Here is a 23,848-nt window from a genome sequence, read left to right on the forward strand (position 1 = left end):
ATAGTTAGCAGCATTTAGAGAAACACTGGCTAAACATCTCTCTTTGCGAAAATCGTTTCTGCAGCATTCAGCGGGATCGTTGAGCACAAATGTCAAAGCTGTGGTTCTTGCAAAAAGAAATGGTATCTTAACACGCGCTGCCCTTACAGACATGTGCAACGAGACTGCTGGGTTGCTTCCCTGCGTAAACGGCGAGTGCTATCCAAAGAGTGGACGCTGCAACGGATACAAAGACTGCTACGATGGAACCGATGAGGGAAACTGTGAGTGCGACTTCGACAACATTTGCACGTTCATGACGAGAATTCTACATTTGTTTAATTAACTCATTTTGTCTCTCCTTTTGCGTCGAGATATTAAACGCTTTGCAGCGTATTGCCATTGTTAAGGCTGATTACAAGACCCTATATATGTACATATATTCATGTTATAAAGGACACGCTCTTTAGACCTCAGCGTTTGATGAATGTAATTTAGAGTGAACTTTCGCTTTTACGTAGAATCAGGCTGAACCGCGTTCTTTATCGTGTTGCTTTCAGGTGAGAAGGATGACTTGGAAGACCAAAGTCTGTTCGAGTTTTTCTTGTACAGGCAAAATCGCTTTAACAACTTCTTTGACGCTACAGGAGGCAATTTCGCCTGGCATCATGCAATTACAGGGTAAGATTCCAATGCGGAAACTTTCGCTTTCATTTTATTTGGGACTGACACTGGAGAGAGAGAAAGAGAGAGCACCAAAAAATGCACCAACAAAATTATGCTATAGATTACTTTTTTTTCTCCTTATGTGTCTACCGTGGAGAAGTGTCGCCATTAATTAGTTTTGAGGCACACTGCTTATGAACAGGAACCTTACAGGCTCCCAGAATCATGCAGAGACCATTATTGTCTTCTTGGTAGCAACGCTGCAACCGTATGCCCACTGCGTCCATCGCCATAAAGAGACTAAGATACATCGATGGCGTAATGCATGCTGCTAATGGCGACTAGATGCATGTGCGCTTCTGCAGGATGCAGGATGTCTGTAATGCTTCATTTTTCTTCCCCAACGCATTCTCAATGAATACTACATATTTTTCTCTCTCTCTCTCTCACTCTCGAGTGCATGTTGTCTTAATAGGGGAAAATATGCAAGCGGAGTGTAACAACCATATGAAGCCAGTTGACAATGGATCCACGGAAATTATGAGAAAAATAATGTTTTAAAACTTTTAACAGTCAGAATTTATTTGAACAGTGTAGTTAAACTTGACATGATACCGTTATTCTTAGTAAAAGAGAAGGACAATAACGGTGTGAGAAAAGACAACTCCGGTGGCAGCCGAACTCGCCACCTCTGCACGACATGTGCGATGCTCTGCCAGAGCTACGGCGGCGGCTGTCGCTCCGTCCGCATTCTTAGCTTCTTATTTACATGTCATTTACATTGCCTTGATAGTGTTGGGCAGCGGCGCTCGATCTTTCAAATGCAAGGGCTGATTGGTCAGTTGTTTGTCCTGTCAGCTCTGTGTCGCGGCCCACATGAACAGCTGATGATAGAGATTGGAATACGTTACCATCAAGCGCAGTTGACAGTGGCCACAACATAATTTTCAGTGGCTGCTGGAGCACTGCGACATCATCGGCAATGAAAGCGCCAATAAAGTTGCCCGCACAGCACATGGAGAAACCGAAACCACTTAGATTCAGTTGTCGAGAACGGATGCAGCATGGGGCCTCGGCGGTCTTGCCCGAATCATCACGTTACAGAAGTGGAATACACAGGAGTTCATCAACCGACGTCTACACGCCTTAGACCCATATATGAAATCACAGTTTCTACCCGGACTTACTCGACATGAAGGAACCTTACTGTGTCGCCTACGAACAGGCGTTTCCTTTACGAACGCCTGTTCATTCCTAGCATGAATGGTGCACAGTACCAACTGCAACACATGTGGCACAGAGGAAGCACCTGTTGTGTGACTGCCCTTTTGAAAACCAAAGTCTCGCCTTTTGGACCGCTATAGAGCAATTACATGACAGGCATTTGGCAGAAGAAAATATCCTGGGTTCTGAGACCGTCGCCTTATGTATCTGCGATGTACAAGGCCACAAAAGCGTTGTTGCATTTCTTGAAATGCACCAGCACGTGTGCGCGCACACACACACACGCACACTCTCTGTCACGGAACGGCATATTTTCTAGAGTTGTTGAGTGGTTTTGACGCCAATTAACGGCCACCAAAAAAAAAAAAAACGTTGTGTCCTCACGGGGCAGCATAGTCTCTCGAGACATCGACACACCGATTAGCGGCCGCCAAAAATGTCGTGTCCTCACTGTGCGGCATACAATTTCAAGAAGGCGACACGGCGATTAATGGGCGTCAAAAACGTCGTGGCCCCACGGGCTGGCATCTCGTTTCGAAAAAGCGACATGCGATTAACGGACCCAGAGGTGTGCGTGTGTGTCCATGTGGTGCAGTGCCAGGGCTCGACCTTGAAGAGAGGGGAATCTACCATCCTTCCGTCCCTGGTGAAAGGGGTGCGGCCAAGACTTTAGGGAGGAGTCATGAAATAATTAGGTGAACTCTGCATACCGACAGTTCCCCTACATAGGGAACCAAGGAAAGGAGAGGCTATTTAAGCGCAGTTTTCGGGCCCTGCTAATTAGTCTAGAAGCTGAACCTATGTGCTGCTGAGAAGCCGTCGGGGGGCTAGTGCCGTCCAGTATCGCCTGGGCCACCTGGCCATGTTGGAACTCTGAGGAACTAGTTGATGTACGAGACGACAAACCAACGTCTGCAACGAAGCTCACGGTAGCTCGCCTCAAGTTAGCTCAACCTACTTGAGAGAAGACTTCAAATCTAGACTCCCGGGAAACCCAGCCCAGCCATCGCATCCACCTCAACAAGATCGGCCCGCCAGCATTCTTCGGGAAAGCTCTGCGCGCCAACTTGATGGTTTATGGACTTGCTGCTGCTGCCCGGCCATGCGTATGACACCATTTGTTTTCTTTTGAATGTTGTTTTAGTCAATTACTGTTAAATGTATTCTTGTATATTTGATCCGTGCCCTGTTTCATTTGTATATCTACTGTTTATTGCTTGTATTTATTTGTCTTCATTATTGTGTTATATTAAGTTCAGGTGTGTTAGTCTGTGTTGTGTTTTTTATTATTTTATTTTATTAATTTGTGTATATTTATCAGCCGATAAATATCTTGTTTTTTTGTTTACTCCCAACTGACTCTTTGCACTGTGTTCACTTGAGTACGGAATGACCAACGGGCTTGTATACCCCGTCGATCGACTTCGCACCGACGACGAACGGTGACAGTCGTGACACACACACACACACAATATGTGTTTGTGCGTGTGTGTGCGTGCGTGCGCGTGTGTACGTGCGTGAGTACTGTGAACATTTTCTTTTCTCTCTATCTAATCATCTGTCATTCCCCTTTTCTACCTTCGCCAGTACAGGGTAGTTAACCGGCCCCAAGCCTGGTTACCCTCCCTCTCTTTCCTTATATCACTTCTCTCTATTTCTTAAGATAACCCACTACGTGACGTCTGCGTTTTAATGATCGTTCCACATCCGCCACCTTGGCCGCAAGCGGCGATGTCTAGCCAAGTACGAAAACGCACGAGAAGGGTACTTCCATGGCAGTGGCAGCACACACATTTACATTAATGTAATCATCATCATCAGCCTGTATTTATGTCCACTGCAGAATGCAATAATATACAATATATATGCGTGCAAATAGACGGAGACAGGCGTCGCCGTAGCTCTGTATAGCATATTTCATTTATAATAACGCGATCATCGAAAATTTACCTTACTTTCGGATAGTTCTAAAATAATTATTTCCCCGGTGCTTTCTTTGGCTTTGTTGTTTGTTGGCTTCATATGGTTGTTGATGAAAGATCAAGCCCCTTAGTTCCCCTTATCCTTCTGGCACAAATGGTTTGTTTATGACGACGTGGATAATGTGCTTATTTCCTTCACTCTTTTTTACAGCAACTTAAAGGACATATATATGCCATGCCTTGTCCCTAAGGGCCCAACGTTGTACATGTTCAATGCTATTGCTGTTAGCAGACTGCACGGGTTTGCCATCCTTAATGAGCCGATCTACGTAAGTATGCTTTTCTTCTTTTTGTAATTCTTTGTTAAAAGGTCACCAAAGGAAACTATTAAGCCGAGTTAGACCGATAGATTATTTGTCTAGAATTCTATTATCGTTTTCTGTGTGCCAATATATCACTTTGTTGCGTAGAAAATTGCCACCGAAGGCCCCCGCTGCTGCTCCTCAATTTGAACAGCCCACGCCAAAACGGATGAGTTGACGTAATCTCCGCGTGACCTTCCTCTCTGTCGTTCTCTTTGAATGAGTCAGTGCTGACGTCACTTCAGAGGTACCATAGTTCGCAAGAGATAGCACCACTCCTATTTTACATATTTGTAATTTTGCTGCTTAAAAAATCTCCGTTCTTGCTAAAAATGATGGATTCGTTACTACAGAAGTCTAATATTTAAAGCTAGCTCGACTTAATATTTTCCTTTAGTGCCCCTTTAATGTATTTAAACGTGGAAAAAAATAGTCACCCAAGAAGTAGTGTCGCAAACAAACTAAAAATGACATTTTCAAATGTGCTTTACAAATTTTGTATTGACATAGTGGCCGTGAAGTTAATTAAAAAACTAGTAAAATGTTCTATACTAGTTATTTATAGTAACGCAAAGTATACTGGATGTTCTACAGAATGTTGCCAACAACATACAGTTGATATCATCTGCAATAAGCGTTCGCTGAGGAAAAAAAATCTTGCTCTGCATTAGCTGGTGCACCATGTATGAATGCACGAATGAATTATTAATGTCTTATTTGGCGCTGCTAGTGGTTGGTAATTTGTAAGTGCAGGCGCATGTACGAAAACAAAACTAAACAAACACGTTTCATTCGACATTTAGTCGCCCAAACTAGAGCACTGCACGGGCTCGGGCTTATCCGAAAGCCCGTGGCCGGGTAGAGCAGTTTTTTCTCGGGCTCGGGCATGGCGTGTGCTTTTTGACCCGGGCTCGGGCCGGGCTCGGGTTTTTTGATGCGGGCCTGGGCTGGGCTCGGGCTTTCTGGCGGTGTGCATGTAACATGCAGCGAGTTATTCTCGGGCTGTCTCAACTCTGAAAAACTCGGGCCGGGTCTCGGGCCGGGTTCGGGCCGGGTGCGGGCCGGTTTCGAGCCGGTTGCGGGCCTAAGGTAAAGGGGTAGCGGGCCGGGCCGGGCGGGTGACGTAGATCATTTCCGGGCCCGGGCCGGGCCCGGGTCTCGCCATAAAAGTTTTGATCGGGCTCAGGCGGGCAGACCAGTGGAAAAACGGGCCCGGGCCGGGCCTGGGCTGAAAAAATCGGCCCGTGCAGTGCTCTAGCCCAAACGCAGAATTAAACGTATACGGTTTTGTTAACGTATGAACGCCTACATTTCTTACGAATGATCAACCGCTGGTATCAAAGAAGACAACCTTATAATTGAAACCCATCCTTGATAATTGAAATATGTGTCCTTGTTATTAAAGCTTTCTTTGGATGTAAAGTAAACCATTCATTGATCTGCAGCACAACAGCTTGCGGCCTTTCTACATGACGTATGAAGCACCTACAACGGCTGTCATTGGAGAGCAGATTGGTATACGTGTGATCCTCTTCAATTACCAGAACTACTTAGTTCAAGTAAGTGTGCCACTCTACACGTTCTGACTTGATTTGAAATAAAGAAGAACATAAGAACTCGGTACACTTGAATATGCAGCATGTGACATGTAGTTGTTTCGTCGCATATGCAGCTTCATTTATACACTTATTTCCTCATTACTGAAAAAAGTAAGAGCTAGTTCTCGTTCTCTTGATAACAAACTCATCTTTTTATTTCTTTTTTTTTATAAAGAGTACCACATCACAGCAACTTGCACAGTATAAAGCTGTGCATGCTGCGAACCACAGTGAATGCGTTTTCAGCCTCACTTTGTGAAGTGTACTGGTGCATCGCACCTGTGTACAAACACAAATACGTGAACATCCTAGGCACACCGCGGGTGCTTTTGCCCCTTTTGAGTCTCAGTGTGAGCGTGAAAATTGTTTACATCTTGCTCTAGAGGTGAACACGAAGTCGAGAAACAAACTGCGCTTACTTAGCTTCGGATATTGAGACACTATAGCGCCTACAATGGTCTCCTGAAATCACTCACGCAGAGGCTCATTAAATTCTGGGTCTGTATTCACAAAAAAGCACCTGCGCTAGAATGGTTCGTAAAGGAAAATGGTAGCCAACCCTGGCGCTGAACACATTAATAGTCGAAGAACACCTCAATGGCAAAGTGCACTTACGAAGGAATGGCCTTGTGAATGCGGCCCCTGATATCGCAAGCGTCTGGTAGATGCACTGACAGTCTCTGGTAGAAGCATTTGTCAAAATTTACTCTCGTGTTTTTTTCTTGTTTTATGTCGTGTTCAAGACACTGCTGATTAGCTAGTCATTATTAGTAATGGGTGCTTTTAGCTAATGTCTCTGCAATGTTCACGTGCACTTCCGGGACTACTCTCGGAGCTTTTGAAGAGATATGTGTTTACAGAATGCCCGTAACGTTCAATGTAGCAGGGCTTTCGTGTTGGTTGTTTTGTCACTAATAAATGTTGTACTTGTCTCTGCGTGGCACATAAAGGCTGAACTTCGAGTGCTTGGGTCTGAAGACTACCGGTTTGTGCAAGTCGGACCTCTAGGTCGAGTTGGGTCTTACAGCCCCGTGACCACCAAGGGTGAAGTGCAACATGTCGTTTACGTTAGTATACCTCCCTGTTTGTTTACCCTATTATGGCTTTATTGTAGTTACTGTCACGTTCTGCTCATGAAAACAGATATCGTCCAAGAATGCTTGATACAGGCACCATGCACGATATGTATAAGCCACAGCAATGTGTCCGATCGGGAATGTATACAAAAAAGAATAAGCTGACGCGCTTGTGTTTGTATTGTTTTAATGACATAATTGCAACGCTGAATGGATCAGAGAAAGGGAAAACGAAATGGCACCTACTTCCGAGCATAAAAGCACGTCAGCCAGCTTACGCTGACATGCGTGAACGCTTCTACCGTATTGCAAGTGCAGTTTGCTCTTGCGGGGCAGAAGCAAGGAATGTAGCAAAAAAGAAAGATACGCTGAAAAATTATATTTGCACACATATCGCACACTGATTAAAAGGTAATGAACGGGGCAGATTCAATTACCAGATCTTACAGAACACTCACCTCAGTTAAAACAATATACCAGGTGTCTCAGAGAACACTTTAAAAAAATGTTAAGGCTTGTCTGTGTCAGATAGCACAATTATAGTTCATGAGCTGGTCTACTCGAAGAGGCGGACATTACTTGCACAAAAAAGATTGAAATGCATAATCGACCAATTAACAAAAATTCACTAATTATGTTTTTAACTGTTTACCTTATGACCCATATTGCAATTTACAAATTCTAGCCGTGATGTTCGCAAGGCGGATCGACTTGGAACGAATTCTCAGGATGACACCAGTTTCGAGATATTAATTCCCGAACTTTGCAGAGAAATGCATCGGTGTTCGAGTTACTTTCTTAACAAAACGTTGCTTTATGCATTGAAGCAAAAAGTATTTGAAATAATGGTGTTCCTATACCACACCTTTTTTTTGTTTTGTTTTATTTTCATATTTTTTCGTTTCCTTCTTATCTATAGTAGATGAATATCAGCTGTCATCGCTAGATGTACTTTTATACTGTCTCACGTGTTTTGTTAAGTACAGAAATTAACTATCTGAATCAAGCAAAGTTCAATTTTCATCTTTCTTTAGTGTAGCTTCTTGGGATATTATTCTTTATTAAACGCTTTTGTTGACCTGTATGCCGCCTTTATTCAATTCCTCAACAGATCCAGCCTTTCATGCACATCACCATACACGTTCCTATTGTCTCAGTGAAGATTGGACAGGTGGATGTGGGCCTTGTGGCCAAAACACAAATAGCCCACGAAGAGGCCACTATTACCATCGACTTCCTCGTGAGTACATAAGTCGGCTAGCACATTGAAAGCGAGCCGTCACATGCACAGAATGACATCTGTCTGGCGCCGCCTAAAGTGCAAAGCATGAAGTGTTGTCATGACTGTGGTGTCAACTGATAACGGGGATAGCTTGCTGGTGCAATCGTTTGACGCTGACACAACCACATGCCGGACGCTGTTCCAAGTGACTGTGGTCGGTGCGCGCAGAACATTCGTCCATGTTGACGCGATTCGTCAGAATTGTACGCGCTAGAGGCCGTATAGTTTAGTGGTATACACTGTACTAAATATGAAAATGTCAGAGCATGCGACTCAGATATGCACGTGGTGAATAGTTTTTAGCGCGTTTTTATTATTAGAAATGCAGCAATACATATCTTATAATGATCATGGGCTTAACTCTACATAATCCAACGTATCATTTTCGATACATAGGTGTATTTTTAGGCGATATTTAGGTGTATTTTTTACTGCTGATCTAAGCTGGAACAGACACGTTACTCATGTTAGAAACAAGACTGTTGGAGAATTGGGTTTTTTTAAGCGAAACTTTAGTAGTTTGCCACAGAAACTTAGGAAGCAGCTGTATTTCACACATGTCCGCAGTACACTGGAGTATGCGTGTGTTTGCTGGGATCCATATACTACAGAACTTGTAGATAAACTAGAAAAAGGGCAGAATAGGGCAGTTGAGTTTGTCCTTGGTAATTATGACAGGATCCTTAGCATGACAGAAAGTAAAAAAGCATTAAATTGGCATCTTCTTGAACACCGTCGTCGAAGTCTCACATTAAAATTTCTTAACATATACTACTCTAAAACGGGGATAGCTAGGGAGTTGTATTTTCAGCTGCCCACATATGTTTCTAAAAGGCGAGATCACAAATAAATACTTGAGGCTCCTTTTAAGAGTGACGCTGGCTGTATTTGTTCAAATGATGATTTCTTCCATGCTTTATGAATCTAATTTTGCGTGTTTTTTAATATGAGCTGTACCCTCCCTGCTGTAATGCCCGAATGGCGAAGCAGGTACTCAGTAAATAAATAAATAAATAAATAAATTTACCACCTCCAAACTGTGATATAAGCTCAGGAAAGTTGCTTTTTTTTTTTCTTTTTTTAACTCTGGGGAAAGTTTCCAGTTGTGGATAGTTAATAAACAAAATTCTAATTAATTACTATACTAATTGTTTGCTCAACATGTTTTTGTACGAATGCAAAAAGTGGACAAGTTCTAAGTTTCCTTCATGTAAAATGGTTTTCCGGCTTTGCGGGGCTAAATAGTGCAACCGGAGAGCTCACCGTAAAGGGATCGTCGGAAGGAGAGAGAGAGAGAGAGGATAGAGCGAGCGAGAGGAAAATTTACTTAAGTTTTTGAAAAACAGAGAGGTAGGCCTGAGATAAAAGTCGGGCAAACTATGATGAGAGTGGAAGACAGACTTCTTAGCATCTTTTATCACGCAGACTCGCAAGCTACTCAACTCTCAGAAAGTGTCCTTGTGCTTTAAATCCAAAGTACAATTTCTGCTATGTTGTCACATGCACCTTTAAAAATTTCTTCGGCGTCATGTTCTCTAGCAAAACTATGAATGCTGTCAAGCACGGTGATGCAGTATTGCGCCACGTACACTGGGTAATTCCGCAACATGGGCCACATATTATATACTGTGCAGCTGCACTCTTCCAGCTTTTTCGTAATGACGGGAGTGACGAGCATGCGACTTGAAGTGTCGCAATTAATGCGTTGTTGTTTACGCAGCCCGACGGCGTGCCCTTGAGAATGCATACATCCATGCTCATGGACCTGCGAGCGCAGGCGTACAACATCAAGTTCCTCGATCTCAATGTCACCGAAGACCCCATCATCCCGTTTGAGAGCCAGTATCGGCGCTACCTCTTCGGGTCACCTGCCGCGCACGTCTCGGTCATAGGTACGTCTCCACTGAATAGTGCTGATGTGTGCCCTTTTCAAGCGCTTGTCCTGTTCCTCTTCATTTACTTCCTATATACCTTTAGTGAACCGAGCTGTACCGCACCAATATACCGCACATAACCTGCGCCCCGAATAACAATTGTTCAGAAAGGGAGAACAATTGTCCTCACAACTCGTGTAAATAACAACATGCAATTAACAATGCTGAAATCTTTATACCGCAGGATACCCCGCACAAATTCAGGCACAACGCAAAGCGCCCACTTACATTTTCGTCTTGCATGCCGTCACCCACTGCATTTACTGCTGCTTTCTATGGAACCGTGGTGCAGCTTCACGGCAACGCGCTTATTAATGTCTTGAAACCGCATCGCAAGGTAACATTTGCGATCTGCGTTTCAATATGGCATATTTGTTTATTGAATTTCTGGTGTGCATAATACACGTGAAGATACGGTGATTTTGATGCACTTGTAAAATATCTTATACATGTGGTGCGTCCAAATCCCAGATCTGTATGTTCTCGCATGGTGGGGGCGCGAGTCACATTTCTGATTCCTTCGATCGTAAGCCTTCTTTCTGCTGCAATAGCTTTTCCGCCAAGTACGCCATTACTCATATCACGTGCAAACCATGACAGTTACTTGTGCTTTAATCCAGGTGCTACTTATTGCATTTGAACGCATAAGAAAGAATTACATTCCATTTTGTGTTTGTTTTACGTTCAGCTTCTTAGAAGATGTGTGCCATCATGTCATTATTGCCTTCATTGCAGGAGACATTGTCGGAACACCCCTGGAGGGAGACGTAGAACCGGAGGATTTCGGATTCTCAATCGCCACAAAATCGGGCGAGCATGCCATGTTCAGTTTTGCCTATCAAGTTATTCGGCTGACCTATTTGCGTCTCACTGACCAGCTGACCCGTGACATTGCAAAGCCCATCTTTGAGAAACTGAACAAAGGTATACACACTCATTATAGATACCCATCTCGAGCGTGCATCGGCAAAGTTTATTGCCGCACCTACTTCGCATGCCTTTAGTTACTGCGCTGCAAGCCGCTGCCAAATATTTTTCCTGAACGAATCCTTGACCATTCCAAACGCTGTTGAACAAATAAAATGTTGAAAACGCCGACCGAAAAGGATAGGTTGAAAAACGTTCGCCTACCGTATATACGGACGCCGAAACGTCTTGAAAGTTTTTTTTAACCTATCCGTTTCGGTCGGCCTTTTCACCATTTCATTCTTTCAACATGCCTCCTCCCGACAAGACGATATGTCGAACCATTTTATTCCAAACGCTACGCGAAACCTTGAAGTACCCACTGCAGAAGTATACAGTATATTGTTGAACATACCGAAGTATTTTGAGCCCGCCATAAATAGATAAAAAATGAAATGAAATAAAGAATAAAGGCGTGATTTCGAGAAAATGGTGAGGTCCGGACAGGTTTCCAGAAAAACCCAACGGTTTCAGCGGCGCATCCACTGCTATGTACGCCATGGGACAACGAGGGAAAGCGCATTACTAAAGACCGTGAATTTCAAATTCTCTTCCTACATTAAAATAGCAAATACACTGTTCACAAAAGCTTCCTTGTTAAAATGTCCACACGTGGCCCGTGATATGTTGTCTCTGCTTTGCCGTGGCCACTTAAGTGGCGTAAGTATACAGGCACAGATATAATCAGTGGATCACGCTAATAGACACGGCAGGTGTGCTAACTTTGTGACCCTTGCGGAACGAGAACTGGCGTTGCTAACAAAAGGTCGCGACAGGTCCTCACAATTCTCCACTCTGGCTTCATGTCTCGTATTGCTCTTGTTGCCTTCTGGCACCGGTGTCCCTGTTTCGGAGAAGCGGAGTGAATATTTCGTGCTTCATTGAAGCCCACGCTCTGCGATGTCCCATAGGCCGACGTCACGCAGTGACGCAAAGCTTGCATTTACATTTAATGAAGAGCAGTAGTACTTTTCGTTGCAGCCATTAAGAGTTCCCTCACTGTATTACTGGCGGAAGAATGCATGCAAACAATACACCGGTATTTTGTTTCTTTTTTTTCTTCATTGCCAGCCTACGTTTATCAGAGTTCCTACTTCAAGAATGGTGCGTTCACCATGTTCAAGAAGGAGCCCAGTGTTTGGTGAGTGAAAAGCCTCGTGAATTGTATTCTACATTATTGTACAGCGAACAGCTGGTTATGCAACGTTGCCTGGTTTTCGCAACGTGGGAACGTGGTGACTGGAAACGTGAGTACGTGCGCGATGTCAGTCCCACAAGGTATACCTATAAGTTTACACCAGTAATAATGCTACCTCCTGGAGAGCCACCACTGTTGGCGAGAAATAAATTTCACCGCAGCCTTCGAATTTTAACTCCGTGGTAACAGATGCAACTACAGGATGAACCCGCCTCTTCTATACTAAAAGCTGAGGCTGCGAGAATACTCCTTTTGAGTGTCTTTGTGGGTGGGTAGTGCCAAAGGGGTCCAAATATTTACTCACCCCAGGTGAAAGGTTGATTGTGTATGTGTTCCAACAAAGATTACCCGTTCTATTACAGGCTGCGTACGTACTGAGCAGCAAGGATATTTAGTTTTTTTCGCGACACCTACGGCCTTCCGTTCTCTATGGTACATTTACCTCGGCGCACTTTTTCAGCGAGCCACTAACAGGGGTTTCTGCTCTTGGCTGCGCGCACACAGGCTGACAGCGTTCAGCTTGCGGATGTACATGCTGGCGGTGTTCCCGGACTGGGAGCACGACATCTACATCGACCCGCGGATTATCACGGAAGGAGTCCACTTTCTGCTCAAGTACCAGGATTCCAATGGAGCTTTCTACGAGACCACCCGACGCCCGTGGAACCGCAGGATGAGATCAGAGGTAGATTACATTCTCCTCTCAGCAGTAGTATTGCTCGCTCCTTTTTTTTTCTAAGCTGTAGGTAATAGGTTGGACGTACCCGCCCATTCATCCATTCACGTCTATCATCGGCTGTACAACCGCGCCAGTGCTCGTGAAATTAAGTATAAACCCTATGTAAGTGATTTTGCCCGCTATCGCTCCCGTCTGTCGCTTGCCGGTGAAACCCCATACGAGCGGTGGCTGTATACAGGCGATGCCGCGACGCGACGAGGAGGCAGCACGACACGCTTGTTCATCTGCTTCGGTTAGTAAATGGTGCTGTTAGTTAACGGATTGCAACTTGCCCGCGAGTTCTGACCCTACACCGCCGACAATTGTGCCACAACGTCTTCTGCGCCCATTTTTAAACGACGCGATTTCGTGAATCGATCGGCCATACTATATACCTATGTATACATCGCAGACAAAACAATGCGCCTTGCACAACTAACCACATGGAGCCTTCTCATTTTAGCGCTTCCTGGGACACCAAATTGAAAACGTTTTGGCTTTTCAACAGTGCGGACAACCAACAAAACCCAAGTGGTGGTGGTACAACCCACGGAAACAGTTATTTCATTGCGAGATGCAGTGCTGATGGGCTTGCAAAACAAACACCTACTAAAGAAAAAAAACGTGCTCCACTGCAATACACGGATCGATGACATAGGGAAGCGCGTACGTAGCCAGCCGGCGTCCCATTCACTAGTCGCTCGAGATGCTTCTGGGCAGGTCTGCGCGAGGAGCGAGTAATTCTGCATTTCCAGAACTGAGCGATTGAGGGACAAGAACGAGCGATCTAGTCGCGCGACTGCCCGTTTCATCGCTCACCGCAGTTGTCGCACACAAAGTGACTCACATGGGGTTTGGGCTTAGGGGCGCCCCGTTAGCAGACGGCAAGATTCCTTTGGTTGCTAGAACGATGCGTAATAGCCGAAAGATGGAAAGGATGTGTTGGGTGTGAGGTAATGATGAGTAGCCCGGGAGCGGGTGCATTCTTTCCAGAAATGGCGGACAGACGATGCAACAGTTGTATCAGCTCGAAAAGAAATGACAGTTATAAGCTAGGAAGTTCACCGAACGTGTCCGTTCGGAGAACTTTGTAATGATTGCAGGAACTGCTTCCACCTTGACTAGTTACAAAGTTTTCAAGTGCAAGTCGGTGACCATGGCTAATACACGTAGTCTGCATACTTATAATGCTTAGAAGCCGCTATAACCTTTCTACAAGCCACTGGGCTAGATGCACGTCTTTAGAGAAGCCACAACGCTGTGAACTTGTATATAAGCACCTCCTCCACATATGATCATCATCATCCATCAGTCCTTTTCCTCCCCGTCCTTTTTCTCCAGTGTGGAGTAGCAGGCCAGAGCAAGCTCAGGCTTTCTGCTTTTCTATCTGCCTTTCTGTAAATCAATTTTTTTTCTCTCTCTCTCTCTACTTATGAGTTTCAAAATGCTGTTCGCAGTAATTGATTAAGGGAACCAAATAGCATTTCTTTAAATACCTTTGGTTATGTCCACTATGCGGGGACAATATTCCAATTGGAACGTATACGAGCTTGATAAACAGATTTATCTAGGTTTGTACACGAGCACAAGTAAGAAAAAGGGGAGAGCACAAGGGAAGGTTCACTTTGGGGGCTTCCGTACAGTTCAACGAATATTTAAAGAAGTCGACCGGGACATGTAGCGCACGCCATCATGGACAGTAATACGTTACCCGTAAAGTCCACAAATTCAAATGGAGTATCACGCAGGATGGCATGCAGGCAGGAATTGCGCTCAGGCACCACCACCTGGGATGTCAAGCCCGCTTTCTTGACGTGAGAGGTGCAAATGCGCCACATTGGTCCTAATTAACCACATGATAGTGGTCTATGGTGGAGGACACACGGTGCAGGTAAATGTCGAAGCAGGTAATTGATTCTTCAGCCTTGTAGCAAAAACTTGTAGCAAAAGCCTTGTAGCAAAAATGAAACGTGCACCGCTGAATGTTGTTGTGCCACACCTACCAGGCTTGCAGGGAGTAGCTGAGTAAAGGCCGACTAAGGGTACGGTCACACTAGCGGCAAAAACGCGCGGCAATGCATCATGCCACACGTGGCAAAAGCGGCAGGAATCGGGGGTTTTGCGGCGTTCTGTGTGAAATTGTTTCGAGACCCATTTCTGCGGCAAATGCTGCAGTGCCACGAGATGAAGAGCCAATCAAGAGCGACGAGGGTGACATCACGGAGCCATCACAACCGCACCGCCGCCGGTCCGCGCCGGGTTTTCAATCGACGATCGTCGTCTCAAGCATGGAACAACGAGTGCTCGTGGTGTTGCTCGCGTGTTAGGAGAGCGCGGGAGATCTTATCGCGCTGCTGCGCTGCGAGACGCGCTTGCCACGGTGGCCTCGCAGCAAGTCGCTGACGCGCGGCAACTTGCCGCCCGCGGCTAACGCTCGAACCATACACCACACCGCACGCTTGCCGCAAGAGCACGGTTGTGCGAAAAACTGCACTAGTCGCGCACAGGAGCACAAATTTTGGTTTACACTGGTTGTGCGGATCCAATGTAAACCAAAATTTGTGCACCAGTGTGCTACATGTGCAGTTTATAGCTCCACCACATGCGTGCGGCAGGCGGGCAGTACAGCTTGCGGTTGGAGCGTCGGCGATAAAGGAACTATCGAATGGATAGTTTGACACTGAGCAGGGGGCCAAGTTGTATCACTAAGTGGCTCTAACTTCGTATTTATGTACCGTTTCCCTTTGTATCTTTTCTCTTGAGGCACAAGGTTTATTGCAGTGAACAGGAATTACAGAGCAGTAGTATAGACCAAATTTTGCAGCGGCAGTAGGCGGCAGCCATGTTTTGTCATGGACTGCGAGAAATGGCTGAACGAATGGCCGAGATAGTGCAAATTTAGCGCCCATGTTGATGGACAGGTGTCCAACTTCTGTCCCGACTGGGCGTCTGTGTGGTAGAACACGGGAACACGTAGCCATGGACTGGGCCTGGCTGCATCAATTGAACTAAAGGAACGTCGTCGTTAAAGCTGTGCGAATTTCGTTCAATCCGTCCAGGATGGTGTCGTAGTGCTTGCTGGGCAGCACTGGTTCCACATACATGTTTTAATTTCTGTTTGAGTAACTCAAGTCTTCCGTGTTGTTCGCGTGAACAACAGTGAGTAACAGTTGCTCAGAGTGTCATGGCGATTCTCCTGTTTGTTTACTTAAATGTCGTCGCTCGAGAGAAGAAAAAAAAAAGTACACTGTGTATGTTTTTTGCAGGCGCACAACAAAGACAAGAACATCACGTTGACCGCGCAAGTTGTTCTCACTCTCTCAAAGATCTCCGATCTTACTGGAGTAAGTAAACGCTCTGTAATATTTAAATTATTAAATTAATAAGCAAAGCGTTGTTATTTTGTTCCATTTAAACAGTACCTAAAGATAAATTGTGCTGTTACGATTTGGCGACATTATTCAAGTAATACGAAAACTGTTGTAGGCACTTCGTATACGTTATGGCGTTAGGGCCCGGTTTCGAGTTAATGAACTTACTATTCAAATTTTCTAATTCTTCTTCAGTGGCATATTTTGAACATAATACTTTATACCCGTCTTCTGATCCTTTTCATATTGAATGACACTACAGCAAAAGTGCATCAATATTTCCTTTTTTGCTGCAATTAGCGCATGTGACAATGTCTTCGCGCAAGATTTGGTGATGTGGAACTCTGTCTAGCAGGCGCATACGATCCCGCTCTGAATGAAATCACACCCTCGTGTCTGCTGTTTTCGAAGTGGTTCGTTGCTGTTTGCATTGTTCTGCAGCCTTGGTCCGTTCCAGCTGCTAATTATATTTCCAGAGCCATTCATGTTTCACTGGTTTAGGTTCTGTACGCTCAGCGCAATGAAAGGCATCTGAAGGCGCAGTGTCGTTGCTTCTAACTATATACATCAGGCATCGTCTTACTACTTAAGTTTCTCCAGCATACCAACTCTGGTTGTTTGCCAACATATTTGTTACTATCGCGTGGCATAATCCTGGCAAGCGGTAAATACTACTTGAAGAAAAGCTGTTTGCAGAAAATGCGCGCTCACATGGTAAAAAGGACGCAGTTAGCATTACTGAAATTGTTGTAGATTACCTGCTTCACGTAGCTCATCAGTTGAGCAAGCGATTACGCTGTGCACGTCGTGATGTTCAATAACAGCCACATGTTTTGACATCTACAGGGCACTCGTGAGCGTGCCAACACAGCCAAGCGGGATGCAGTGCGCTATCTGGAGACACAACTCGCACAAGTAAAAGACCCGTACACTGTAGCCCTGACAACATATGCACTGTTCGAGGCTGGCTCCAGCGAAGCGCAGTTCGGCTACAACCTGCTCCACTCTTTGAAGAGAGACGCCGGTAAGATTTATCTCCACTTCTCTGCTTTTTCCTCGAAAGGGTACTGAAGCACGAAAATGTCAATTGGCGGTTGTTAATTTAGTGTATATTATCTGATACGAGTGAGTCGTGTATGTCTATAGCCTGCACACAAATAATACCTGTATGCCTCGAAATTTGCGTTCAGAAACAAGTAATTTATTGCTTGTGCCGCGCCCAAGCAAATCTATGTAACTGTTTACTGTATGGAGGACTCACTCGCTAGTTTTGCGCCTGACACAACGTGATTCCTGGTGCCCAAGTGTCCAGCAGCTTGAGGGTTGTTGTGCATAAGTTGCGAATTTTGATCCACAAATACAGTGCCACACTGGAACTTTGCGCGTAGTTTTGGCAGGTGACGTACTTGATCTGTGTTTCGGTTGCAGAGGGAGCCATATACTGGAGCAGCGTGCCCATTCCTCCGCCCGTGATCGTGATCCAGAGCCAGCGGCCTTACCTGATGCCCCGGCTGCCGCACCCGGAAGACTCGGCTGCCGTAGAGGCCACGGCGTATGCCTTGCAGGCCTACCTCAAGCAGGGTGGCGTCTTCCAGGATCAGATTGTCCGCTGGCTAAACCGGATGCGTTCCACTGATTACGGCTTCATCGGCACACAGGTCAGGCGTTGGCTTTCACCATTCTGAATATTTCGACCCCAATTTTACTAAACCGCAAATATGTGGCATCTGGCTTCATTCATTTACACCTGCCGTGATGACTCAGCGGTTATGGAGTTCTGCTGCTAAGCGCAGAGTCGTGGGATCGTTTCCCGGCGCCCGCATTTCTATAGGAGAACATTGCGAAAATGTTAGCGATTTTAGTGCATGTCAAACCACCCCAGTTAGTCAAAATTACTCTAGAGCCCTTCATTGCGGTATCTCTGATAGTCTAGACACAGCTTGGGACCTAAAAACTGCATTTTAAAACAAAATTGTTTGTTTATAATGGAAGCACATTTGTCGGGAGCATGTCATCACACTAGGAAACTTCCTTTGGTTGCAGCTATGAGAGTGGCATGCACTAAGCAAATGTGCCTTTAGCCTGATTTACATGGTGTTCTTCCTGAAATTAACATTTCCCCATTTCCCATTGTACAACAATCTTTTTAACAGCGAAGCTGTTTAAGCTCTTTGTCGCGCCGCGTAGCATAGACCAGAAACTCCGCCTGGCCATGACGACACCGCACGTTGCCTAGCAGCCACTTGGCACAGCTCTGCCTCGCTTCGCCTAGCTTTGGCAACACTCCTCCGCCGCCCCGACAGCTGCTACGACCGCGCACCTGCTCCGTCTAGCCATGACGTCACTTCACGTCACCTAACAACCACCTGGCATGTCTGCGCCCGGCCGCGCCACGCTGCACCACCGCTTCCCGTACATCACCAAGCTTCCACAGCCGTGTAGGCAGAGAAAAAAAAAGCCATGACGTCACTGCGCGCTGCTTCATTGGCGGCATTCGTATAAAGCTCCGTGACGCCGTGACGGCGGCACATTTCCTAGTGTCCATGCGCTGAGCACATTGTTTGCGCCGCCTAAAAACATGGGTCGGCTGAAGAAGTACGTAACCCCCGAGGAAGAAGATGCTCGACGGGAAGCCCGTCACACTGCTGCTCATGAACGAATGCAACGGCTGCGATCAAACCCGGAATACCGTGCTGGTGAATCTTTGTCAAAGCGACAGCGAAGAACAAGTGCAAAACTCGGTAAAATCTTGGCATAACATAGTAATACAAAGCAAAAACTAAGCAAAACATCGTAAACCTTGGTCAACCCCCAGCTACGCTGTTTCTTCAGCCTTGCACCACTAGTAGCTTGCACCACCACTAGTGCAAGCTGCCCTCACTTTTTTAACGTCCCTTTCAACACAAATCATGCGTTTGACTTTTTGCTTTTTCTTGTTTTTTCTCGCATATTTCAGGACACACTCGCAGCGCTGGAGGCCCTCACGCAGTATTCGTTCCGAACGCATGTCAGAGGCATTACAGAGATGAAAGTAACTGTGGAATCTTCATCTAACCCAGGATATCCCAGCACGTTACGCATATCCAAAGACGACTTGGCACGCAGAAAAGTCTTCGATGTGAGTATAGTGATGTTTCCTGACCAGAAAAATTGTTGACGCATTGATTTGTTTTAAAACAATGTGCAGCTCAACGTGTTTAGTTGCAAAAAGAATACATTACACATTCAGCAGTCATTCTGGCTTCTGACGTGAGTACCTGCTGCTAGTCTGTAACTTTCTGGTATATGAAGATCACACAGATGTTCTATACCCTGTCCCACAATTTGTATGCAGCGATGTGGAAGCTACAGCTAGCATCCGTCAATCATGAGCGCAGTAATGGAAATGCACTGTGTCCCTCTGCGATAGACACCCTGTGCCACACCACTCTACTTGCAGAATGTACGACGCGCTTATCTCGGTGCCGTTCAGCCTTCAAGAGAAGGCAGCGAACACTTGGACTGCCTAGCGTGCCTCACATAAGGGACATTTATCTCGGCGGCCCTCTATCGCTTGTATTATGAAACCCAGTCGATGGGCTGGAAATCTTCGCCTCGCGCTAACTTATGACAGCTTTGGTGGTCCTCTCGGTGTGGTGTGACCTGCTTTCATCAATATTTCGCCCATGTAAAACATGGAGCGTCAATGCCGCCTCAACTCACTTTTGCTCTGGCGTTCCTTTAATATGAAACAGAGCTTTTTGAATGCGCATTTCAACGTTGCTTTCGAGACGATTGGGCAGGTCATCGCTTTCGGTAATCGAACTATGAGCCCCTTCTTCGCGATCGTCGGAATGTGCTCACCAGAATAAAATTCCTGCACAACTCGCTCATGCTTGACCGACGGTGAGGTCAAACCATTTACGTCACACGTGGGCTTATAGCGTGTAGTACATATATGTACTGAAGATGGAGTAGAAAAAAGCTACAACAATTAACGAACTTGATTATGGTGAGGTCATGAGAGTATATCACGCACATAAATGGTCGTACTTCGACGAACCAACACTACAAGACAGCTTATAACTTGAACTACTTATTAACGCGCAGCCCAGCACGCCTTGGCAAAGTCTTAGCCAATGATTTGTGAGAGAGTGTATGACTACTGTATCATTCGAACAAAAAGCTGGCAGTTTTTGCGCATGTCTTACCTCTGTGCAGGTCCAACCCAACGTCTGGGGTCACTGTGATGTGCTGGCTCAGGGATCAGGCTTGTCCCTGATACAGCTCGACGTGAGTTACAACGTCGATCGTGACTTCTTGCTAGTGCCTCCTGCTTACGAGGCTTTTGACCTGACACTGGAGCCGAGGTTCTCAGGGAGGAATAGGTCACATATCAACATCCGCAGCTGTGTAAGGTGAGTCAGTTGACTTTTACGTGCTACCTTCCTTGTTCTACCACCTTTATTTAACTTTCGTGTGCTATGTAAACGGATTTATCAGTGGTCATATGTAAGTAGTGAAGTCTGAAGTCACAGTCAAAAATATGGCTAAGAAAAAAAAAGCGCAATATCGTAACTAAATGCCTAGATTTAAATCACTATGAAACAAATGCTTTACTTTGGGTTGCTTACAACGAAGTCTTTGCACCACTCCCTCCTCCCCCTCTCCCTTCCTGCAATGAATTTCGTCCTCAAGCGACCAATAATTGAGAGTCAGTTCAGCTGCCAGGTTCAACATGACAAATGCTTCCAGACTCTGACCGCGCCAAGGAAAAGGGCGTTTCTTTAATACATGTTGGGGTGATTTGTCTCGCCATAACCCTAGCATAATGCCCCACATGCCAAGGGACACATGAAATGTACACACAAAATCTACGTGCACAAATCACATACACACACCCAGTTGAAGCCAACTGTTAGGTCCTAATTGTAGATGCCAATGTCCTGTGGAGTGAGAGTGCGAAGCCAGAATTTGGGATCATGTCTGAGCCCCGGAAATAACGTGCGCGATGCCTGATCTCGAAGATGCTCATGCGTTTCTCTTTCCGTAGCTTCTGTACATTACTTTTTGAACTATGTGTGCTGCGTTCTCAGGCAAAGTCAGCAGCACGATGATTTTCACTTCCATAGGTGGACGATGACGAACATGAGTGCAGAGAGTGGAGCAGCTGTACTGGAGCTGGTCATCCCCACAGGTTATGCTAACTACAGGCCGCATCTCGACAACTACGTGAAGTCAGGCGAAGTTCCTCGACTAAGCATGGCCAAAGTGCTTCCCAGGACAGCGGTGTTCATGTTTGAACATGTAAGTCATTTCGCTTGGTTGCAGCGTGTTGACTGGTTGATTAATTGACCGATGTGGTTTACTGTAGAAAGATACTATAGAGATATACTGTAGTGGAGGGCTCTGGATTAATTTTTACCGCCTGAAGATCTTCAACGTGCACCCAATGCGGGCCAATGTGTTTGTCCCAAAAGCGTCAGTATGCATAAGCATCCTCAAACACATTACGAGTATACCGTTCTGATAATGTTACATAGTGTGCCTATTTAAGGATAATAGGAAAGGCGGTATTTCTAACACCTATGACTTGAATGATTGCAGCTTACAAACGAATGGACTTGCGTCAACTTCCTCATCCAGCGGTGGTATCCGGTTGCTAACTCAACGCGGTACCTGAAAGCCAAGGTGTACGAATACAATTCTCCGGGTAAGTGTGAAGTTTTTGGAGGAACATGAATGTCATGACACCTGCGCACTTCGAGGTGTTTTGTTGGCTAGAATAAACGCTTCTGTAGATTTGTCAAGTGCTTCAGCTGTAAGAAGCACAAACTTACAGCATATCTGTGACACCACTCGCTGACGCAGTTTTTATACTCCTCCCCTTGCCGTTGCATTGAACAGTTTCATTTACTTTAAAAAGGTGGCTATGCTTTATGCGTATTCAACATCCACAAGGCGCCGAATAGCTTGTGCTCCCTTTATGCTATGCCTATTTCCCAGCTGCGGTGAACGACAGTACCGCCCTTCCTTCATGTCTGAGGTAGTCGTGCTTTGACATCGTACTCTGTGCTGTCAACCATTCAAGCATTCGAACTGGTTCTGTGTTATATCTTTACCAGTGATAGCGAGTGCATGTCACCGTTGACACGTTTTCGTATAAGCATGTCTGCTCACTGGTTGCAGAGGCCTACAAAGCTGTCTTCTCCGCAATAATACAAACTTTGGGGAAAAGCTTGCTTCTCGTTTTAGACGCGATACAAAAAAAAATTATGGGGTTTTACGTGCCAAAACTACGATCTGATTGCGAGGCACGCCGTAGTGGGGGACTCCGGAAATTTGGACCACCTGGGGTTCTTTAACGTGCACCTAAACCTAAGTACACGGGTGTTTTCGCATTTCACCCCCATCAGAGGCGATACTATACAGGGTATTTCAGCTAACTGTAGCCAAGTATTAAAAATACAAACATAGGCATGTCATATTGGCGCAGTATTGTTCTGAGCCATATGGAGCACGTTATCATATTTTTTCAATCTGCCAAGCTAGGTAATTAACAAATATTACTTAATTAACTTTTTAATTATAAACTCTAGTGAGAAATCCTCCATACAAAAGTTGCAGCACTTGTTCAGAAACAAATTATTTCATCTCTGCTAACTACCCTGATTGATTTTTTTCCAGCGTTTCTTTAAAGTGCGCGAAATTTTAAAAAAGTACCACGTGACTGCCGGCTAACGCACCGCCCATTTAGTGCCCTCAAATGTAAGTTTAACGAATTAGCAAAGGCTGCTCCATGCACTGAGGTCGATTGAGCAGGCTGTCGGTGACTGCGATCATGGTTTTTATCTCCGTCGTTCATCACACTGTCACCCTCTCCCCCTTCATCATGTTTCTTCATTGGTACGAAAAGAAAAGAAAAATGCCTGCGCTGCGTCAAATGCTGCCTCCGGTCCCATATCGCATTCGCACGTGGCGGCCGCTTTTTTGTTGAATTTTTTTCTTAAACGCCCCTTTTGTCACTTAACATTCCATCGCAGTCACCGACAGCCTGCTCAATCGACCTCTGTGTGCGGAGAAGCCTTTTCTAATTCATTCAACTTGCATTTGAAGGCACTAAAAGCGCAGCGCATTAACCGGCAATTACGTGGTCATTTTTAAAAAATTTTGCGCACTTTAAAGAAACGCGGGGAAAAAATAAAGCAGGGCAGTTATCTTAGCACAGCGGAAATAAACTGATGTTTCTGAACAAGCGCTACAACGTTTGTATTGAGGATTTTTTGCTAGTGGAATAATTAAAAAGGTAATAAAGTAATCTGTTAATTACCCAGCTTGGCAGAGTAAAAAAAATTATGACGCGCTCCATGCGGCTCAAAACAATACTGCCCCAATACGACACGCGTAGCGCCTATGTTTGTATTTTTAATACTTGGCTAAAGTTAGCTGGAACAACTTGTATATATCTATAGTGGAGGCATTTTTCGGCGCATGTAGCTCAAAATCTCTCCTTATAACTGTAATCAGTGTTAAAATTATATGAATAATAAGTGAAGGTACACAGTATAGATGG

The 23,848-nt window shown here is 45.3% G+C and overlaps 1 protein-coding gene across 1 annotated transcript in view; it reads left to right on the plus strand.

Moving 5' to 3' along the window:
• The window catches only part of LOC119435998 (CD109 antigen-like), a 110,961-nt gene that overhangs the window by 79,971 nt on the left and 7,142 nt on the right, over window positions 1–23,848 (plus strand). Inside the window, exons 15-31 of the mRNA XM_037702716.2 lie at window positions 150–263; window positions 540–660; window positions 4,003–4,120; window positions 5,599–5,712; window positions 6,702–6,818; window positions 7,939–8,067; window positions 9,830–10,001; window positions 10,779–10,967; window positions 12,081–12,150; window positions 12,712–12,892; window positions 16,192–16,269; window positions 17,143–17,320; window positions 17,725–17,954; window positions 19,253–19,414; window positions 20,497–20,693; window positions 21,408–21,582; window positions 21,883–21,988. Coding sequence (XP_037558644.1) covers window positions 150–263; window positions 540–660; window positions 4,003–4,120; window positions 5,599–5,712; window positions 6,702–6,818; window positions 7,939–8,067; window positions 9,830–10,001; window positions 10,779–10,967; window positions 12,081–12,150; window positions 12,712–12,892; window positions 16,192–16,269; window positions 17,143–17,320; window positions 17,725–17,954; window positions 19,253–19,414; window positions 20,497–20,693; window positions 21,408–21,582; window positions 21,883–21,988 — 2,451 coding nt within the window. The remainder of the gene's footprint in view (window positions 1–149; window positions 264–539; window positions 661–4,002; window positions 4,121–5,598; window positions 5,713–6,701; window positions 6,819–7,938; window positions 8,068–9,829; window positions 10,002–10,778; window positions 10,968–12,080; window positions 12,151–12,711; window positions 12,893–16,191; window positions 16,270–17,142; window positions 17,321–17,724; window positions 17,955–19,252; window positions 19,415–20,496; window positions 20,694–21,407; window positions 21,583–21,882; window positions 21,989–23,848) is intronic.

The sequence above is a fragment of the Dermacentor silvarum genome, chromosome 1, assembly GCF_013339745.2.
Source record: "Dermacentor silvarum isolate Dsil-2018 chromosome 1, BIME_Dsil_1.4, whole genome shotgun sequence".
NCBI lineage: Eukaryota > Metazoa > Arthropoda > Arachnida > Ixodida > Ixodidae > Dermacentor > Dermacentor silvarum.